Below are 18,963 nucleotides of genomic sequence, written 5' to 3'. Positions count from 1 at the left end.
TATCCAGAATGGATTGTTTTTGTAGAATAAAGCCCTTTAGTCTTATTCAACAGCGCTCTGCTTCACGTCGGGTTGCAGATAAACCTGTTGGGGTTTATTCTGCAATAACAACCTCCTGGATATACTTTATCCATATCCATATCAGATGCTATTTGTTATAGTATTCTTTATTATGATAGAATTTTGATGGCATATTTCCCCCAATCCCACAATGAATTACAGTAATTTACCCACATCTTAAACGTGTATTACATGCATATTTCATCTTTAAATTTGTATTTATTTTCAAACGGTGTAGAGATCAGAGATGCAGATCAGGCTACATGGGCAGACTCCTTTTTCGTTTCATGCAAAAGCATCCATCCATCCATCCATCCATCCATCCATCCATCCATCCATCCATCCATCCATCCATCTATGTTAGTTATAAGTTATTAATAAAACAAAACAATTACACATACAAGCAGCTTTAAGCACTAAACAATTATTAGTTATCTATATAGTAAGCTTAATGATTAAGAATGTAAATATGTAAATATTTGGGTTTTGTATTTTTTTTTTTGTATTTCATATATTTTTTATTATTGTGTACACAATATTTATACACAGTGAGTACACATACATTATATACTGTAAATGCATTTTTTTATTTTGGATGTTATCAATCATGTTTAATCATTTGATGGCACAAAATTTTCTATCTTTTTCATTTTAAGCAATTAATAATTATTATAGTTAATAATTATTACCTATTAAGTAGGATAAATTATTCAGAAACCAAAACAAATACACTTTTAAACCGTTTTATGCACTTTATCCAAAATATAAGCACTGTTCAAAGCATGAAAACACTTGACTAAAAGCCTGAAGCCTTAAAGAATGAAGCCTGACACAAACATCCTGACAGTACAAGTTTTCACCATGTGTTTTAAACGGTGTACACCTACTTTTTGTGAGCGTGAAAGGCAGCATAGGTAAAGCTTTTGCTGTTGTACTCCCTGAAGAACATACTGTCACCCAGGCGGATATGATAGACCTCATTACCCGAACATCGGCCGTACATCCTCTGCCACTGCTCCGGAGACTGCTGGCCCTCTCTAAAAGAGTAAAGAAGTGTTAATTTACTTTATAATTTGAATTATATTAATCTTTAATAAAATATTAATTTGATCAATAATGCAGTAAAAATAAGTGAATTATTATTATAATTAAAAAATTATGTCTTTATATGGGAGTATAATCTAAAATTTTATTTTTTCCTGTAATGAAACAATGATTTTTTTAACATACTCAAATCTTCACCATTACATAACACTTCAGAAATCAGTTTAATATGCTGATTTGATGCTTAAGAAACAATTATTATTATTATATCAGATTTTTTTTGGATTTTGTGATGAATAAATAGTCTATATTTGAATATAAATAAATTATAAATGATATAATATAGCTGAAAAACTTCATAAATCTATTTACTGTTAATCTATATAATGTTTCTTTGCTATATAAAAAATATTGTCTTTCAAAAAAATATAAAACATGACTGTATCATGATGTATTTAGAAAACCCGTTTAAAAGCTGTATTTTTCAGTTCCATGTGGTAGCGCTAGTAGCTCCGAAATAACACCATTAAGGGAGCTAAGAGTGTTGTAAACTTACTGTCCGCGAGATGTGTGGACCAGTAACGTGATCAGTGTAGAAGTAGCCGGACACAGACAGTTCAGGGCCAACATGGCGTATTTAAACTCTTCCTCACACACAACGTGATCTGCAGGAAGAAACAGACATGCTGCTTAGTGTTGAGCCAAAATGGCTGATGAGAAAAACTGAGGATGCATCTCAAACAGTTAGCTCCCAAAGTCGTTTATCAGTAGGTCGCTACAATACACATTTAGCCTTTCATCTCAACTCAAGATGTAATCTCCAGGACTAGTAGTGTCAACAGGAGGCTAAAAGTCACATTTAAATAATTCCTATACCCACAATGTAGTCATCTGCATAGAAATTTACACTTTTCCACAAAGCTTTCCACATGCAGGTTCATGCTAAGTTGGACCAATAGAAAGACACCTGGTTTGAAAATGACTTATTTTTTGTCAGCTGTGTTTCATGCAACTCTACTGACAATCTATTGATTATGGCGATTCTAATGGGTGTTAAAGGGCTAGGTCACACATTGAACTGTGTGAATAAGGGCTAGTTCAATGTACTATAAGTTCAATGTATAAGTTAATGTATGCATTCCATGTTCAAAGTTTAATATATGAGTAAGTTCAATGTATTATAAGGGCTAGTACACACATTAAAGTTATTTTTAATATTTATCTTGGTCTTTTCTAACTGTACAATGGCAACTGGTGACTTGCTATATATATATATATATATATATATATATATATATATATATATATATATATATATATATATATATATATATATATATATATATATATATATATATATATCGTCACCTTAGAATTATAAGGTTCTATCTGACATTTTTGTCAAAATTGATATGTTTTTCACATATTCTTATTAAATGACAACTTATTTAAATTATGTGATGTTTTTCTTATAAGTTGTTTACATTTTAAGACTTCTTATTTAAAAAAACAAAATTTGTTTTATCTACAAAGTCGAACTCTAGCTTGGCTCTATAAAATTCTTTCTGTGAGCCAATCAGCATTTTTAATGCTGCATGAGGACCAATCAGGATCAGATTTCTTTGTCATTTCACAGGACTGCTTCACTGTCAGCAGGAAACACCAGAAAAACAAAATCACACTAGATCAGAGTCAATTAAATAATGCCACACCACACAAAATTGAGATGTATGTAAATGTGAAGATTTATAAGCATTTCTTGACATTGACATTCATTCATTCATTCATTTTCTTTTCGGCTTAGTGGCTTTATTAATCTGGGGTCGCCACAGCGGAATGAGCCGCCAACTTATCCAGCATTTGTTTTACACAGCGGATGCCCTTCCAGCTGCAAACCATCACTGGGAAACACCCATACACACACTATGGCCAATTTTAGGTTACCCAATTCACCTGTACCACATGTCTTTGGTCTTGTGGGGGAAACCGGAGCACCCGGAGGAAACCCACGCCAACACGGGGAGAACATGCAAACTCCACACAGAAATGCCAACTGAATCAGCCGAGGCTCAAATCAGCGACCTTCTTGCTGTGAGGCGATCTTGTTACCCACTGTGCCACCGCGTCGCAGAAATTGAGATGAAATGTTAAATTTTACATTGTTGAAAATGAATATTAAAAAATGTATGTATTAAATGTGAAATCTATTTTTTTGTTTACATCTAGTCAGTGAAAGACTTTTTAGTGTTTATTAAACTCATTTAGTCATCGTCCGTTTCATTTAAAGTCTTTAAATTTAATATTAAGCTTTTAAGGGCAAATACTTCATGGGGCATATAATTCAATAAATATAATTCAATAATTTATATAAAGCATAAAATTTAATAAATATTAACATATTAATTAGATAAAATTGACATCTGCACTGGACACATTTTTTAGCACAGCCTTGTATGCTTAATGTGACAAAAATATTCATCCTAAAACATGAAATAAATGTTATAGAAAGCAAAATTGTAACTTTCTCAAGCATCAACGTATTGTTATAACACCAACTTATATATTTTTTGATTGTATTTCTAGAAAAGTATTGCTTCAATTAATAATCTGCCAGATAGAACGTTATAATTCCAAGTGGAAAATGACTTTTCAGAATTAGAAGGTTCTGTCTGCATTTACCATGTTTTTATACTCCAATTTGCAAATGTAAGAAAACTTTGATCATTTACATTTAGTGAACTCTTAGGGTCTCTGTCATTGTTAATGTATGTAAGAGAACTGTTACACACATTGTTATTGTTTGCTATATGGAATGCAAAAACTTTGAAGCTCAATGTCTCAAAATCATTTAGAACGCAGATAGAACCTTCTAAGGGGACAATATATATATATATATATATATGTGTGTGTGTGTGTGTGTACAGGGTGGGCCATTTATACACCTTATACACCTTAATAAACTTATTGGGAATTTCACAAGAAAAAAAACAATGGTGTGCTTGGTTTGAACATAATTTTATTCTTTCATGAGACATTTACAAGCCCCCTCACATATACTAATGTGCCACAAACAGGACGTTAATATCACCAACCATTCCCATTTTATTAAGGTGTATCCATATAAACGGCCCACCCTGTATATATATATATATATATATATATATATATATATATATATATATATATATATATATATATATATATATATATATATATATATATACAGCAATCTAAAAGAAGCCAATAAAACACACCCATCCTTAATAAAGAAGTTCCTCACATGGCTCCAGGTTATAAATAAAGGTTTCTTTCTCAAATCCATGCATTTCTGTAGGAAAACATCTATATTTAAAACTTTATACACTATTTTGTGTGAGGTCTTTTTCTTTCATGTGTGCATTTTGTGCTGCATTAGCGCCATCAGCTGGACAGGAGTGTGTTTTGTTTCTCTTTCTTCACTCTGACTTCATGTTTATTTCAACTGTGCATGCAAGAGAAAACTTATTTATTTTAGAAAAAATATATACTCCAGTCCCAATGGTGGCGCTAATGCACCCAAAAATGCACCTTAAAATAAGACGAAGACGACAACTGACGTCAGAAGTTACACAAAAAAAGTGTATAAAGTGTTAAATAAGGATATTTTGTCTTTAAAAACACAGATGGTAACCTAGTAAACATTAGTAAGGGCACTACACATTGACTATGTTTACATGGACACCAATAACCAAATTCGAATACAATTAAGACAATACTCTGATTAAGAGTCTCATGTAAACAGCGGTTTTTGATTACCTTAATCAGACTAAAGTCATAATCGAACTAAACAGTAATGGAATTAAGACGTGGAGTATGCCTATTTTAGTGGCATTATTGAAGTGCAGTACAGACATGTAAACACCTCAATTAAACTATTACCATCATGTAGCATAGTCTCACACACGGCAGTTTGACACAATTCTCTGCACCTACCGAGTCAGTGAAGGACCACAGACACCTGCATCGCAAAATGCAAAGGTTTTTGTGGGACTTTTCAAGCAGCGAATGTTTCAGTGCCATTACAGCATTTAAAATGGCTGACACTCTGACTACCAAACAAGTGAGCTGATTTAGATGCACCGTTAGTCTTCTGAGGGCTACTATTTATGATATAGAATATAAAAGCAGGAAGAAAATCGAATGCATCAAGCACAATGTGAACTTATTTAGTACCTGCAAATTTAACATGGAATTTGTTTTCGGGTTTGAGGATCTGGACGTACAGAGGGCAGTTCGGAGCGAAGTCTTTCACAGCCCAAGCCCTCAAAATGGTCTGGTGATCCTGTCAACACATCAAGACTAGACTGTAAAAGCAATATTACTGCTTTAAACTGTTTAGTTGCATCAAATGAAATTTTCTATTCATTTAAACTTGCATTAGTCAAACTGACCAAGTTGGTAACACTTTAGTTTATAGGTCACAATTCACACCATTGACAAAACATTAACTAACACTACTAGCTAGTTAGTAAGGTAGAAGTTGACTTTAAGTTTTGGCAGGATTAGGAATGCAGAATAAGATCATACTTTAGTTGTTGTAATGAATAGTTAATTTCTTAATAATAGGCAGGTCAGAAGTTAATACCATGAATTGTAACCTAGAGTGTTACCATTAAGTTAAACTTATTAACTTATAAAAATAGGTTAAAGTAACATAAAAACATTTGTTGTCAAGACTTCTGTCCAATCCTTTTTACAGGGTAATTAGAAATCATGTTCAGTTTCTTAAAAAGACCTCAGTGTATCATCAGGAGTAACACATATTCAGTACCTGTATATGTTTTTGGACTCTTAAAGTAGTCCTGGTAATCCTTAAAATGCACTTTATGAATCAGCAAAAATTTCAGATAAAAATCCGAATTTTTAAAAATCTTTAATGGCCTGAGGTGAATAAGCACCAACTTTACATTTTTAGGTGAACTATCCCTTTAAATTTGTATATATATATATATATATATATATATATATATATATATATATATATATATATATATATATATGTGTGTGTGTGTGTGTGTGTGTGTGTGTGTGTGTGTGTGTGTGTGTGTGTGTGTATGTCTGTATGTATGTATGTATGTATATATATATATATATATATATATATATATATATATATATATATATATATATATATATATATATACATACATACATATATATATTATATAATATTAAATTTTATACTTTTCTAGAGTATGTTTATAATCTGTTAATATTTATTGTTATTGTTGAATATTGATTAATCTGAAGACTCACTGCTGCCATGCGATCAGCTTCATTCCTGCTGCTAAGAATAAAACATGCCTCCGCATCGTCCATCCTACAGAAACAAAAATGACCAATCACAGTGAGACGTTAACAATGCAGACCAATCACAATAGGGTATCAATAAAACAAAACGATCATAGAGGGGCATAAACAAAACAGACTAATCACAGAAGCAGAATCTGATGTTATTCTTGTTCGATTCTTGCATTCAAATAAAGTGTAAACAGTATGAAACCAAAAATTGGTATAAAATAATGGACAAAAAAATGACATGGCATATTGCATTAAAAAAGATAATATTATAACTATTGCGATAGCAAATGAAAAGTAAATAAACCATTTTTAATGAATGAACTGCCAAATAAAAAATTTAATTAAAAAATATATATTTTAAATGACGTGTTGAAATAGACAGCAAAAAATGTCACCCATTTTAAGTGGTGTATATAAGGTAGTATTAATAACATTCAATATAAGAATGAAGAACAAAAATATTATACACCAATTACCAATTTTTTAATTAGTTTTAATCATTTTAACCCTGTATGCAAATAAGGTTTGCTGTGATTGGTTAATGAGGCTGTCACTCACTTGGCTCTAAGTAAATCCTGGTTTTTGAGGGCGGAGCCTTGAAGATAAATGACCCTCTGTGACCAGAGAGGAATCTGTAAAATCCTCCTGACCTGAACGTCCACTTCACACGGACACAAGATGACCACATAATAATCCTGAACACACACAACACAACACACTGCAGCTTTTCAAGCACTTCTATAGCATTTTCTAACTTTTCCAGCACTTGTGGCTAATGACATATTTAAATACATATACAGGGCTCAGCATAGATGAGTGCACAACCTTTTGAAAATTTATATTTTTATCCATTTCTCAGTAAATATAGGCAATCATTTTTGGTGTATTTAAATACAACAGTTTTATTAAACAGTTATATTCATTAAAATAAGAGTTTGGTCACTGAACATCTTTAGGAATAGAAAGATAATGCATTTAAATAGGCCTGTCACTATAATCAATATATGGACTTATCGCACAACACATGGACATGACCTCAATCATTTTTGTTGATGCAATATATAAATCGCCCATACATAAAAACCAATTCTAGCAACATTTTAGCCGACTGTTTAACATCTCTATCTCTATTGGAGGTGTCAGTGTCAGTATGGTTAAAAAACACTATAGTATTTACTATAAATTACTATAGTATATTATTATGTGGCTGCCTAATGACTGAAAATAGATCTGGTAGCAGATATCGCAGCCTCTGTTACTCTTTACATTGCACTTTTCTGTTAACATTTATAATTTATTAAGGATATATGTTTTCATCTTTGATTCCAATGACTATAATTAAATAAAATATTCTTAAGAATAAAATATGATGTATTTGGATGAGTGTACCTGCATTGTGATGACATTATATTGTCATTCTGACTTTATATAATGAGTGGCATAAAATGGTCTTAAAATGACAATAATATCATTTATCGCAATATATTTTGGTGCAATATATCGTACGATAAAAAATAGATATCTTAACAGGTCTATATTTAAATTAAAACAAATTATTGCAACAACAAAAAATTCTAAAATACAAAATTTCAACTTTTCAAAAATGTTAATTTTAACAAATTAATTTTGGTGTACTCATTTTCAGACTGCGAAGTTTTGTTTTCCACATAATGACTTTCACCAAAACGAAACAAGCTTTTTTATTTTAAAGAGCCCATATTATACATGAAATAGGGTCATATTTAGGTTGTAAGGGTCTCCAACAACAGTCTAATATGCATGCAAGGTCATAAAACACTTACATGGTCTTATAATCTGCATTTATTTTTACCTAATTATCCCAACGACTCCCATATGAATCGTCCAGCGATTCATTTGTTCCCAACCCCCTCCTCAGCGCGAAGCTAATCTGCGCTGATTGGACCGATGACAGCCTGCTGCGATTGGTCGACAGTGACAGGCTTCAGCACGAGAGTGAAATGCCCAGCTGGTAATCAACTATATAAAAGTAGTCACAGTGCACACGCGCTTCATAGTGTAAGGCTTTTTTCACACACACACACACACAACCCTCCTCAGAAGAACTGGGGGAAGCGACGCGAGTCTCTCTCTCTCTCTCTCTCTCTCTCTCTCTCTCTCTCTCTCACACACACACACACACAACGCTCCTCAGAAGAACTAGGGAAAGCGACGCGAGTCTCTCTCTCTCTCTCTCTCTCTCTCTCTCTCTCTCTCTCTCTCTCTCTCTCACACACAACGCTCCTCAGAAAAACTAGGGAAAGCGACGCGAGTCTCTCTCTCTCTCTCTCTCTCACACACACACACACACACAACGCTCCTCAGAAGAACTAGGGAAAGCGACGCGAGTCTCTCTCTCACACACACACACACACAACGCTCCTCAGAAAAACTAGGGAAAGCGACGCGAGTCTCTCTCTCTCTCTCTCTCTCTCTCTCTCTCACACACACACACACACACACACACACACACAGCTAGCTTACGATCGCCATAGCAACGACATACGGCAGTGGAACGCGAGCTCACAAAAGCCTTTAACGTTAAATCCGTAAACAAAGCGGCACGCGTCGCGTTTTTAACGTGGCTTACATGTGATAAGAGAATATAAAGAGTAACCGCGTGTACTGTACCAGGTTAACAAGTAACAAAACACAATAAATACATAATTTGCAAGCTAGAGTAAACGAGGCAACAATTTTAATCGCACTTACTTACACTAGTGAATAAACCTCAACCACTGACTCTTCACAGTTTCATCTTTGGGTAAAGACTGTCAATATTATCCATCTGAGCACAGCGTGACTTCATTGGACCGCCGGCGTCTGTGTGTGTGTGTCTAGTGTTTTTTCTGTGTTAGTGGGCGGGGCCGCAGGTTTCAAATCTCCTGGGTTTGCGCGCGTAACTACTGGCGAGGCTTGTGTTTCGTGGCTGCGTCATCGCGAAACACCTAATGACTCGTTATCAAGACGACTCGTTTGAAGCACTATGAGTCGACTCTTTTATAGATGAATCAATAGTTTTAAACACTGTACACTTACAGATTTAAGCCTTAGCTGGATATTTCACTTCACTTAGAGCTGTGTTACACACTACATGGAAGGGCATTTTCAAAAACCCATAATATGGGCTCTTTAAAAAATGATGATTTATTTTTTCTCTGAATTTATTGAGTTTATTCTCTGCATTTTATTTGGATTTTTATTGAAATGTTTTATGAAAACTAACTACTTTTTTCAGGGGCACGGTGGCTCATTTGTTAGCACTGTGGCCTCACAGCAAGAAGGTTGCTGGTTCGAGCCCCGGCTGGGCCAGCTGGCATTTCTGTGTTGAGTTTGCATGTTCTCCCCGTGTTCACGTGGGTTTCCTCCAGGTGCTCCGGTTTCCCCCCACAGTCTAAAGACATGTACTATAGGTGAACTGGGTAAACTAAATTGTCCGTAGTGTATGAGTGTGTGTGTGTGGGATTGAGAGAGTGTATGGGTGTTTCCCAATACTGGGTTGCAGCTGGAAGGGCATCCACTGCATAAAACATATGCCAGACTAGTTGGCGGTTCATTCCGCTGTGGCGACCTCTGAAATAGAGACTTAGCCGAAGGAAAATGATTGAATAACTTTTTCTCTGAATTTAATGAGTTTATTCATTTTATCTAGACTTTTTTTCTCGAAAATCCCACATTATAATGTCTTTAATCTCAAGGTGTTTTTTTTTTTATTATTGGTTGAAGCTATTCCTTTTCCATATTATCACATTATATCAGATGGTAATCATTATTCTATCCTATAGTTAGTTAAGGACATTTTGATGGCATATTTGAACACTGAATTCCTGTCATTTACTCTCACAGGGCAGATAAAAAAAACACTCTCCAAAGTTTTCATTTTATTAGATTAGATTAGATTCAACTTTATTGTCATTACACATGTACAAGTACAAGGCAACGAAATGCAGTTTCAGTCTAACCAGTAGTGCAATAGCAGCAAGTTATTGCAGGATACAGGTATAAGTTATAAAGTGCAGTTATAGAAAAACTATGGTGATATTTACAGATGGATGTACTATCAACATTATATACAGGTTGTATTAGCTATGAACAGAGATTTACAATAAATTAATATATGTACAGGATGCTATTAATAATCAGGAGTGTGCAGATAGATAAACAATTACAAATGTTCATGTGCAGTGGGTATATGCAAAAGCAAAGAGGTTTTATTTGGTTTTATTTTATTGAAATAGTTAAGTACATTACCTACTAATTTATTCATTCATTCATTTTCCTTCAGCTTAGTCCCTTGTTTATCAGGGGTCGCCACAGCAGAATTAACTGCCAAATATTCCAGCATACGTTTTACGCAGCAGATGCCCTTCCAGCTGCAACTCAGTACTGGGAAACACCCATACACTCTCACATACTGATAAATAATACCTGTTAAATCCACACAGAGAAGCAAATTATTCACCTGTGTGTGCGGGTGAGCGTAGAACTCATTGAGAAAGTCCATCAGCAGGTCGATTTTCAGAGTACTGACACATAAGACCACATGTCTCTCTGTCTGAGCCCGATGCCTGCTGTAGTTTCCTCCAGATTTCTGTCTTTCCATCCACAGATAGATCAACTCCTCAAACTACAGACACAGAAAAAGTGGAAAGAACAACCATGATGGTGAAAATAAAGATTAAGATGAAGAAAGATCACTAATTTATTATCAAATCAGTACTGAGTAGACTGACAGCAATTTATTTTATAAATAAATTGAATTAATTAATTCATTTTCTTTTTGGCTTATCCCTTTATTAATCAGGGGTCGCCGCAGCAGAATGAATAATAAATAAATTAAATACTATATAAATAAATTGAACAATACTACTACAATAAATTGAATACTATATTTATTATAATACTAATAATAATACTATATATATAATATATCAATACAAATGTCAATTAGGCATGTGAGTGTGATGCGACCTGCAGCGGCAGCACGACGAGGGCCACGCAGATCATCACCACCACCAGCAGCTGAGAAGGCCAGATCTGCGGCGTCACGTCCCCGAAACCCACCGTTGAGAAGGTCACGATGCAGAAATACAGAGCGTTGAAGAGTGACAGACTCTTCTTACCGGCCCTCTCTAAATGCTGGATCCCACATGTGCTGAAAGACACAGAAAAAAACCCACTGTAGGAGATCTGAGAAACAGTAGAGTAAACAGAAACTAAGGGGGAGGGGCTAGTGCTAGTTAAGCACTAAGAAAATGAATGAAAGAATGAATGAATTATTAATGAAACATGAAAAGAAAGAAGCTTTCGTTTTTATAAATGAAGGTAAACTGATTAACTGATTTGACCTGTTTCAAATGAACTGCTTTACAAATTATTCAACTTTGAAATATGCTTAACTGTGTACACTGTTTTAATCAGCCTTGAACTTTTACGTCAGAATATTTATACAGTTACTGTGATATAAGATATAAATGGTTCTCACCCGGTGAAGACGAGACACAAGAGGGTGCAGATGAGGATCAGGACCTGATTAAACATGGCGGAGTGAGTCCTCTGAATGGCCCTGTGCAGATCATTCTGGAACACGCACACACACACACACGTTTATACGGTACAGACTGCACACTCTGTCCCCCTTAACTGGTATTGCTATACTTGAGGGGACGTATTTGGTCAACAAAATGTGATGAATAGCACACACAAACACACACACACAAACGCATGTGCACACACAAACACTCACTCTCTCCGTCACACACACATACACTCTATCACATGGATACACACTCACACAAATACACTCTCACATAAATATAGTAAGTAAAGTTTATTTATAAAGCACATTTAACTTCAGTTTGGCACTGACCAAAGTGCTGAATAAAATCATAGCGCACATTCTGAAACAGTAAAATGACAATAAAAGTAATAATAAGAATAATAGTATTACAGCAACAATGCACAATAAAGATTAAAAGCCTGGGAACGCTATAGAATAAAAATGTGTCGTAAGCCTGGACTTAAAAATAGAGAGAGAAGAAGCACTCGTAATGTCCGGTGGCAGCTGGTTCCACAAACGTAGAGCAGCAACTACAAAGGCTCTATCATCTTTCAGTTTAAGTCGTGACCGAGGAATTTGCAGTAATATTTTATTTGACGATCTAAGAAACCGAGAAGTTGACTGTAAGTTAATAAGTTCTGATTTATAAGGTGCTTGCCCATACACACTTACATACACACTCACATTATCACACACACATACTCACACGTTCTCTATCTCATACATACACGCAGTGTTGCCAACTATTTCCAATGAAAAGTAGCTAAAGCCTGCCGGAAAAGTTGCCAGATGATGTCACACACTAATTTGCATATCAGTGACGTCATCACGCAATATCTGACAACTGTAAGCCTCATCTCTCTGAGGCACCAGGTATTATATTACATTATATTATATTATATTATATTAAAATATCAAATCCAGATGCACAATAAATAGGTTCTTATTAACATATTAATTTGCATATCAGTGACGTCATCACGCAGTATCTGACAACTGTAAGCCTCATCTCTCTGAGGCACCAGGTATTGTATTATATTATATTATATTGTATTATTTTATATTATATTATATTATATTATATTATATTAAAACATCAAATCCAGATGCACATTAAATAGGTTCTTATTAACATATTACTTTTGCGTGATGATGTCATTGCATAATCGCAACTCAAAACTACATCTTTATGTAGTCTACAAAATAATTAATGTTTTCTCAAATTGACTGGCCATCTGAGCAAAAACATTATTTGAAATATGTCCATTTAGATTTGTATTACTTTTGTAAAAGGAATACAAACACTTTTTGATAAGATTTTTTTATTTTTAAAGGGCACCTATGGTGAAAAATCTACTTTTCAAGCTGTTTGGACAGACATATGTGCATGTATGGTGTATAGACCATCATATTTGGGTGATATAAACACACCCAGTCCTTTTTTTTCAATTTAGCAACATAAAAACAGTGGTCAAATTGGAGCGGTTTTTAGATCGACCGCAACTTGACATAGGAGTGTGGTCCCCCCCGCCCACCAAATTGATTGACAGCTGCGCGTATTAACATCTCCCGGTAGTCACGTGTATAATCATATCAACAAGACCAGACGTGCGCAAAGCAACCAGAAATAAAAGGTGTGTTCAGTCCGCTAGGATCATCAATCATCATCAAATGTGATCAAGAGTGAGTTTCACATGTTTAAAATGTTTTAAAACAGAGCAAGTGTGTAATGAATTACAGCGATTCACTTCAGCTTTACTTCACTAGCACAGCCGCGTCCCGGTTTGTGGACGTTAAATCAGGTTTAGTTTGTACATTAATATAACATATCCATACAGCAGTGGATATAAACCTGTATCATGTCACATTTGCGTGCAAAAAGAGTGCAAAGCTAAACGGGCGCTCTGTCTGTCTGTCTGTGTGTGTGTGTGTCTACTGCGGTGTGTGTGTGCGTGTGTATCTGTGTGTGCGCACGTGAACTTTGTGTGACTCTGCAATGCAACTGCACAATAAATACTCATAGGTAAAGTTCTTACTGTAGTATTTCTCACAAACGCTACGTGAGATCTGCTTCCTTTAAGTCTGTCTGTTGTCTGACGCAGCCGAGGGAGGAGATTAAGAGGAGGACTAGCCTTGAAGGAGCAGTACACCAAAACCGCCATCCATTGAAAAAATGTATAAATAGAAATTTAATAAAAGGTATAATAAATAATCTGATGGGTGTTTTGAGCTGAAACTTTACAGAAACATTCTGGAGATGCAAAACACTTATAGTAAATCTGAAAAAGGGGCTAACCTAGGTGCCCTTTAAATATAACATTGATCATGAACAGTTATTCTTTAAACAATCACAGCTTTTGTACTTACTCTTTTTAACTTGTGAAATTAACACATTTGTGAAAATGACAACAATTATAGCACTATTGGAATTTATTGCTACCTAAATTACCAACAATTATACATGTTAAAAATATCAGTAAATTACCAGTTCTGAAAAACAATCTGAGCTAGCAATTTACTCTACTGAGTGAAGCCTGCAGCCGCTGCTCTTTTGAGTCACTTTTAAAAAAACTGACAAAAGCAGCCAAATGAATGTTTAAAGTTGCTAAATTTGTTACTAGGGGCTTTTTGAAAAAAAAAATGCTAGGATATTATGAAAAGTTGCTAAATCTAGCAACAAAATTGCTAAGTTGGCAACACTGCATACATGTGCACTTGTGCGTTCTCTCACATACACACATACACACTCATTCACTCACATACACATGCTCACACTCTCTTTCAAACACACACATACATACACAAGTGGGCTCTCTCGAACACCCACTCTCTCTTTCTCTATCACAAACACACTCTCTCATACACACATACACACTCACACAAATAAACTCACACATACACACTCACTGTGTGTCTCTCTCTCTCTCTCTCTCTCTCTCACACACACACACAAATACACGTGAAAACACTTACACTCTCACACACATACTTACTCACTCTCTCACTCCCCCTATCACACACACACACACTGGCTGGAGCGTCTTTATATAAGTGTAATGAGGATCACTCACTATCATGCTCTCCAGAGCACACTTGGCCAGCCAGCAGTTGAGAAACACTGGGATGAAGAGGTTTCTGAGTGGGGGCCAGAAGATCTGACAGAAAGACAGACAGACAGACAGACACGCACGCACGCACAGACACACACACACACACACACACAGAGGGAACAGGTCAAGTGGCCGGCATCAGACTTCAGTATCACTGCAGTTTTGTGGCTGAATCTTACCGTGATGATGAACGGGACGGTGTTGAGCATCTCCAGCAGGAAAGACACCTGAAAGATCTGCTCCCATAGATTACCCTGCAGAAACACACACAATCAGAGATCTGCTCTCAACACCAGAAAAACAAGACTGCTGTTTATGTGCTCAAGCAAAATGTAGCACCGTTTTAGCATCTTGAGTGAAATATTGTTCTGGTTTTTATTTCTGGTTTGAAAATTGTTTTTGGTTGAGGTTTTATTCATTTCATAGTGTTTTTATGTGTGTGTTTTCAACAGGTCTATATTCATTTTATTGTAGATTAACAAACTAATAGAAAATAAGAAATGTCTTCATTATTAGCTGAAACAAATTATAAACATACACACCTAGTTGTCAAGGAAGTATTTTTATTTCATTTTTTCGAACTTAAGCTAAATAACTAATATATATTATTAATATATATTATTACTATATACACACGGTTGAAGTCAGAATTATTAGCCCCCCTGTTTATTTTTTCCCCTAATTTCTGTTTAACGGAGAGAAGATTTTTTTTTTTTAAACACACTTCTAATCATAACAGTTTTAATAACTTATTTCTAATAATTGATTTATTTTATCTTTGCCATGATGACAGTAAATAATATTTGACTAGACACTTCTATACAGCTCAAAGTGACATTTATAGGCTTAACTAGGTTAATTAGGTTAACTAGGCAGGTTAGAGTAATTAGGCAAGTTATTGTATAACGATGGTTTGTTCTATCGACTATTGAGAAAAAATATAGCTTAAAGAGGTAAATAATTTTGACCTTAAAATGTTTGTTTAAAAATTAAAAACTGCTTTTATTCTAGCTGAAATAAAACAAATAAGACATTTTCCAGAAGAAAAAATATTATCAGACATACTGTGAACATTTCCTTGATCTGTTAAACATTATATGGGAAATATTTAAAAAAAGAATAATTCAAAGGGGGCTAATAATTCTGACTTCAACTGTGTGTGTGTGTGTGTGTGTGTATGTATATATATATATATATATATATATATATATATATATATATATATATATATATATATATATATATATATATATATATATATATATAGACACATTTGAAGAGTTCACATTTAGCTGATGATTGATAATAAAGCGTGTTTGGCATGCTGTCCCGGGAGAGAGCCCTGATATCATAAGATCCTCAAGCCGGGGTTCCCCCCCGTTAGCAGGGCGAGAGGGGAGTTTGAGCTCAGGTAGATCTCAAGAACTTATTTCTTAAGTCTAGATCCCCACTTATTTCTGGCTAATGACATATTATAGAGATGGCTATAGAGAGATATATTGCTTACTAAGAGCTCGTCTTTAGTGGCAGTTTGGTACGTTCAATTTACTTAAGCCGCTTGTTTTTGGACTGTGGGAGGAAACCGAGGAACCCAGGGGAAACCAACGCAAGCACAGGGAGAACATGAAAACTCCAGTACGCACTGTTTTAGTCCAGTAAAGACTTGTGACATTCTTGCTGTGAAGTAACAGTGCTAACCACTGGGCTGCCGTGTAGCCCAATCTAGAAGAGGAGGAGGAAGTAGCGGTGAGGGGGTTTCTTCAAGATGAAGATATGGTATATATCTCTGGTTATTTATAGTGAGTTAGGAATCATCTGATTGGTAAATCATGAGATGGCTAATGCGGGTCCAGCCGTGGTCAATCATAAGCACCTGCTCCTCTCGAAATTAAGCTGCGGTCACACTGGACTTCTCTCCCCATAAACTTCCATTCATATGCACGCGAATTTCGTCAGACCGGAAACGCAAGGTCATGCGTTGATTTTCGCAGGTCGCTGCGGTGCAAAGTTCAAACTTGGTGAACTCTGATCTGTGACATTGCATCACATGGCTGCGTGAGACCAATCGAGGATCAAAACATGTCCTCTCTGGACAGAAATTTAAAACATGGAGCAAATCGCTCGCTTTTTTAATGTCGAATCATCTTGTTTAGTCCCACCCCTTTTCGCAGCGCCGAAAGACAGAATTTCGCACACACAAACTCTAGTGTGACCACAGCTTTAGTCTATAAGTAAACTTCACTTTAAAACAATGATTCTAAAAACATATTTAATAAAAGTAACAAAAATAAAAGTAATAAAAATAACAACTTGAACTTAAAACTGTAAAATTCTTACTTAATAAAGTACAATAGAAAAGATGATATACATACTATATGTGATATACTTGCACATACAAACACACATAAATAGCTTATTTGCAAAAACAGATAACTAAACTTTTAGCATCTTTCAGATATCATGTTTTTATGTTGTGCATTGAAGAATACAACTGCAAAAAAAACATGATTTATGGAAATTATTAAAACCATTTTTGTCTTTTTAAAAAACATCAGATTTTTAGATTGAGTATTGAAGAGTACAAATTTAAAACATTTCTTTTTAAAAGAATTGATATTTGACATTTTTAGCAGACTTTTATTAAATTTGTGTTTTCAGTGTAATTTTATTTGTGTCAATCTAGTCACTTTTAGTTCATTTACTTAACCTCTTACGGCCCAAGTTGTATTTTTACATGATTTTTTTATTTCTCTTTGCTATTTGGGCTTATTGGAACCAAATTAGAAAAAAACCTAAGTATCATCTTTTGATACGATGTACTTTTAGAGTAAATTTATGTCCATATATGTGGACTCGTGGTCCGAATTGACATAAAACACATTTCCTGACTGTTTTTTAACCCATATTTAACATAGAAAGTTTTTTGAAAATGTTTTGACAACATTTTTTTTCCATTTTGGACAGTTAAAAATAGGGTTTGGGACATTTCATATGCTGCAAAACAGCTGCAGGATGACACTGTATGTCTTTAACAAAATATAAAACATTCAAAGTATTTTAAATAGCCACTTAAGAGCTAAAATGTGCTGTCCATGTATGTGGCCACTAAGGCCCTAGGAGGTTAAGGTAATTAAATAAAAAAAAAAAAATCTCATAAAAATTAATTTTATAATTTATGTAACTTAATTTTAATTTATTCATTTAGAAAAGATTTTTTTTTTTCAAAACAGATAATTTGAATTAACATTTATTTTATTTCATTACAAAAATATGTTTTAGTTCTATGGCTTTAGTTTATTAACAGTCCTGAGTTTATGATCTGTCCTGTGACATAAAAAATGAAAAAAAAATGTGAAAATCGATATTAACACTCAATAAACAAATTCCCATTTCATTCATATACACAAACTCACCTTGTAACTCAGGTAGGTCAGTAACATGGCCTCCATAAAACTGATGGATGCTACAATCACCTGAGGAAAAGCATGACTATATAAATATTATTTAGACAGTTTATTATACAGAAGATATGCACAGAACTGAACTTCTCAAGCAAACCTGAACGGTGCAAATGCCCCAATAATGCTGAAATGCCAGAAAAATAGCTGACTGAAGCCATCTGCTGGTCAATATGTGTCAATAACACAACTCAAACACATGCAATTAAATGAAAAGAGGTTTTAAGTGTCAAATAGAAGCTTTACTTCCCCCAATGTACATTAAGACGTGTCTTGTTGAATTAATCTTTTTAATAAGAAAAAGTAATGACTATCATACATTTGGACCACCAATTACTCTACAATTAGTATTGTCATACAGCAAAGAATCATT

The 18,963-nt window shown here is 34.5% G+C and overlaps 1 protein-coding gene across 1 annotated transcript in view; it reads right to left on the bottom strand.

Annotated features, from left to right (window-relative positions):
• kcnt1a (potassium sodium-activated channel subfamily T member 1a) overlaps positions 1 to 18,963 on the bottom strand; it is a 51,570-nt gene that overhangs the window by 23,500 nt on the left and 9,107 nt on the right. Inside the window, exons 6-16 of the mRNA XM_056447114.1 lie at positions 18,546 to 18,605; positions 15,312 to 15,386; positions 15,094 to 15,177; positions 11,948 to 12,042; positions 11,434 to 11,617; positions 10,925 to 11,089; positions 7,003 to 7,139; positions 6,400 to 6,463; positions 5,317 to 5,425; positions 1,661 to 1,769; positions 948 to 1,097 (exon numbers count right to left, since the gene is read on the bottom strand). Of these exons, the coding sequence (XP_056303089.1) occupies positions 948 to 1,097; positions 1,661 to 1,769; positions 5,317 to 5,425; positions 6,400 to 6,463; positions 7,003 to 7,139; positions 10,925 to 11,089; positions 11,434 to 11,617; positions 11,948 to 12,042; positions 15,094 to 15,177; positions 15,312 to 15,386; positions 18,546 to 18,605 (1,232 nt within the window). The remainder of the gene's footprint in view (positions 1 to 947; positions 1,098 to 1,660; positions 1,770 to 5,316; positions 5,426 to 6,399; positions 6,464 to 7,002; positions 7,140 to 10,924; positions 11,090 to 11,433; positions 11,618 to 11,947; positions 12,043 to 15,093; positions 15,178 to 15,311; positions 15,387 to 18,545; positions 18,606 to 18,963) is intronic.

The sequence above is a fragment of the Danio aesculapii genome, chromosome 21, assembly GCF_903798145.1.
Source record: "Danio aesculapii chromosome 21, fDanAes4.1, whole genome shotgun sequence".
NCBI classification, from domain to species: Eukaryota; Metazoa; Chordata; class Actinopteri; order Cypriniformes; family Danionidae; genus Danio; species Danio aesculapii.
The sequence above is the reverse complement of the archived record's forward strand: the minus strand, read 5'-3'. Positions and strand labels throughout refer to the sequence as shown.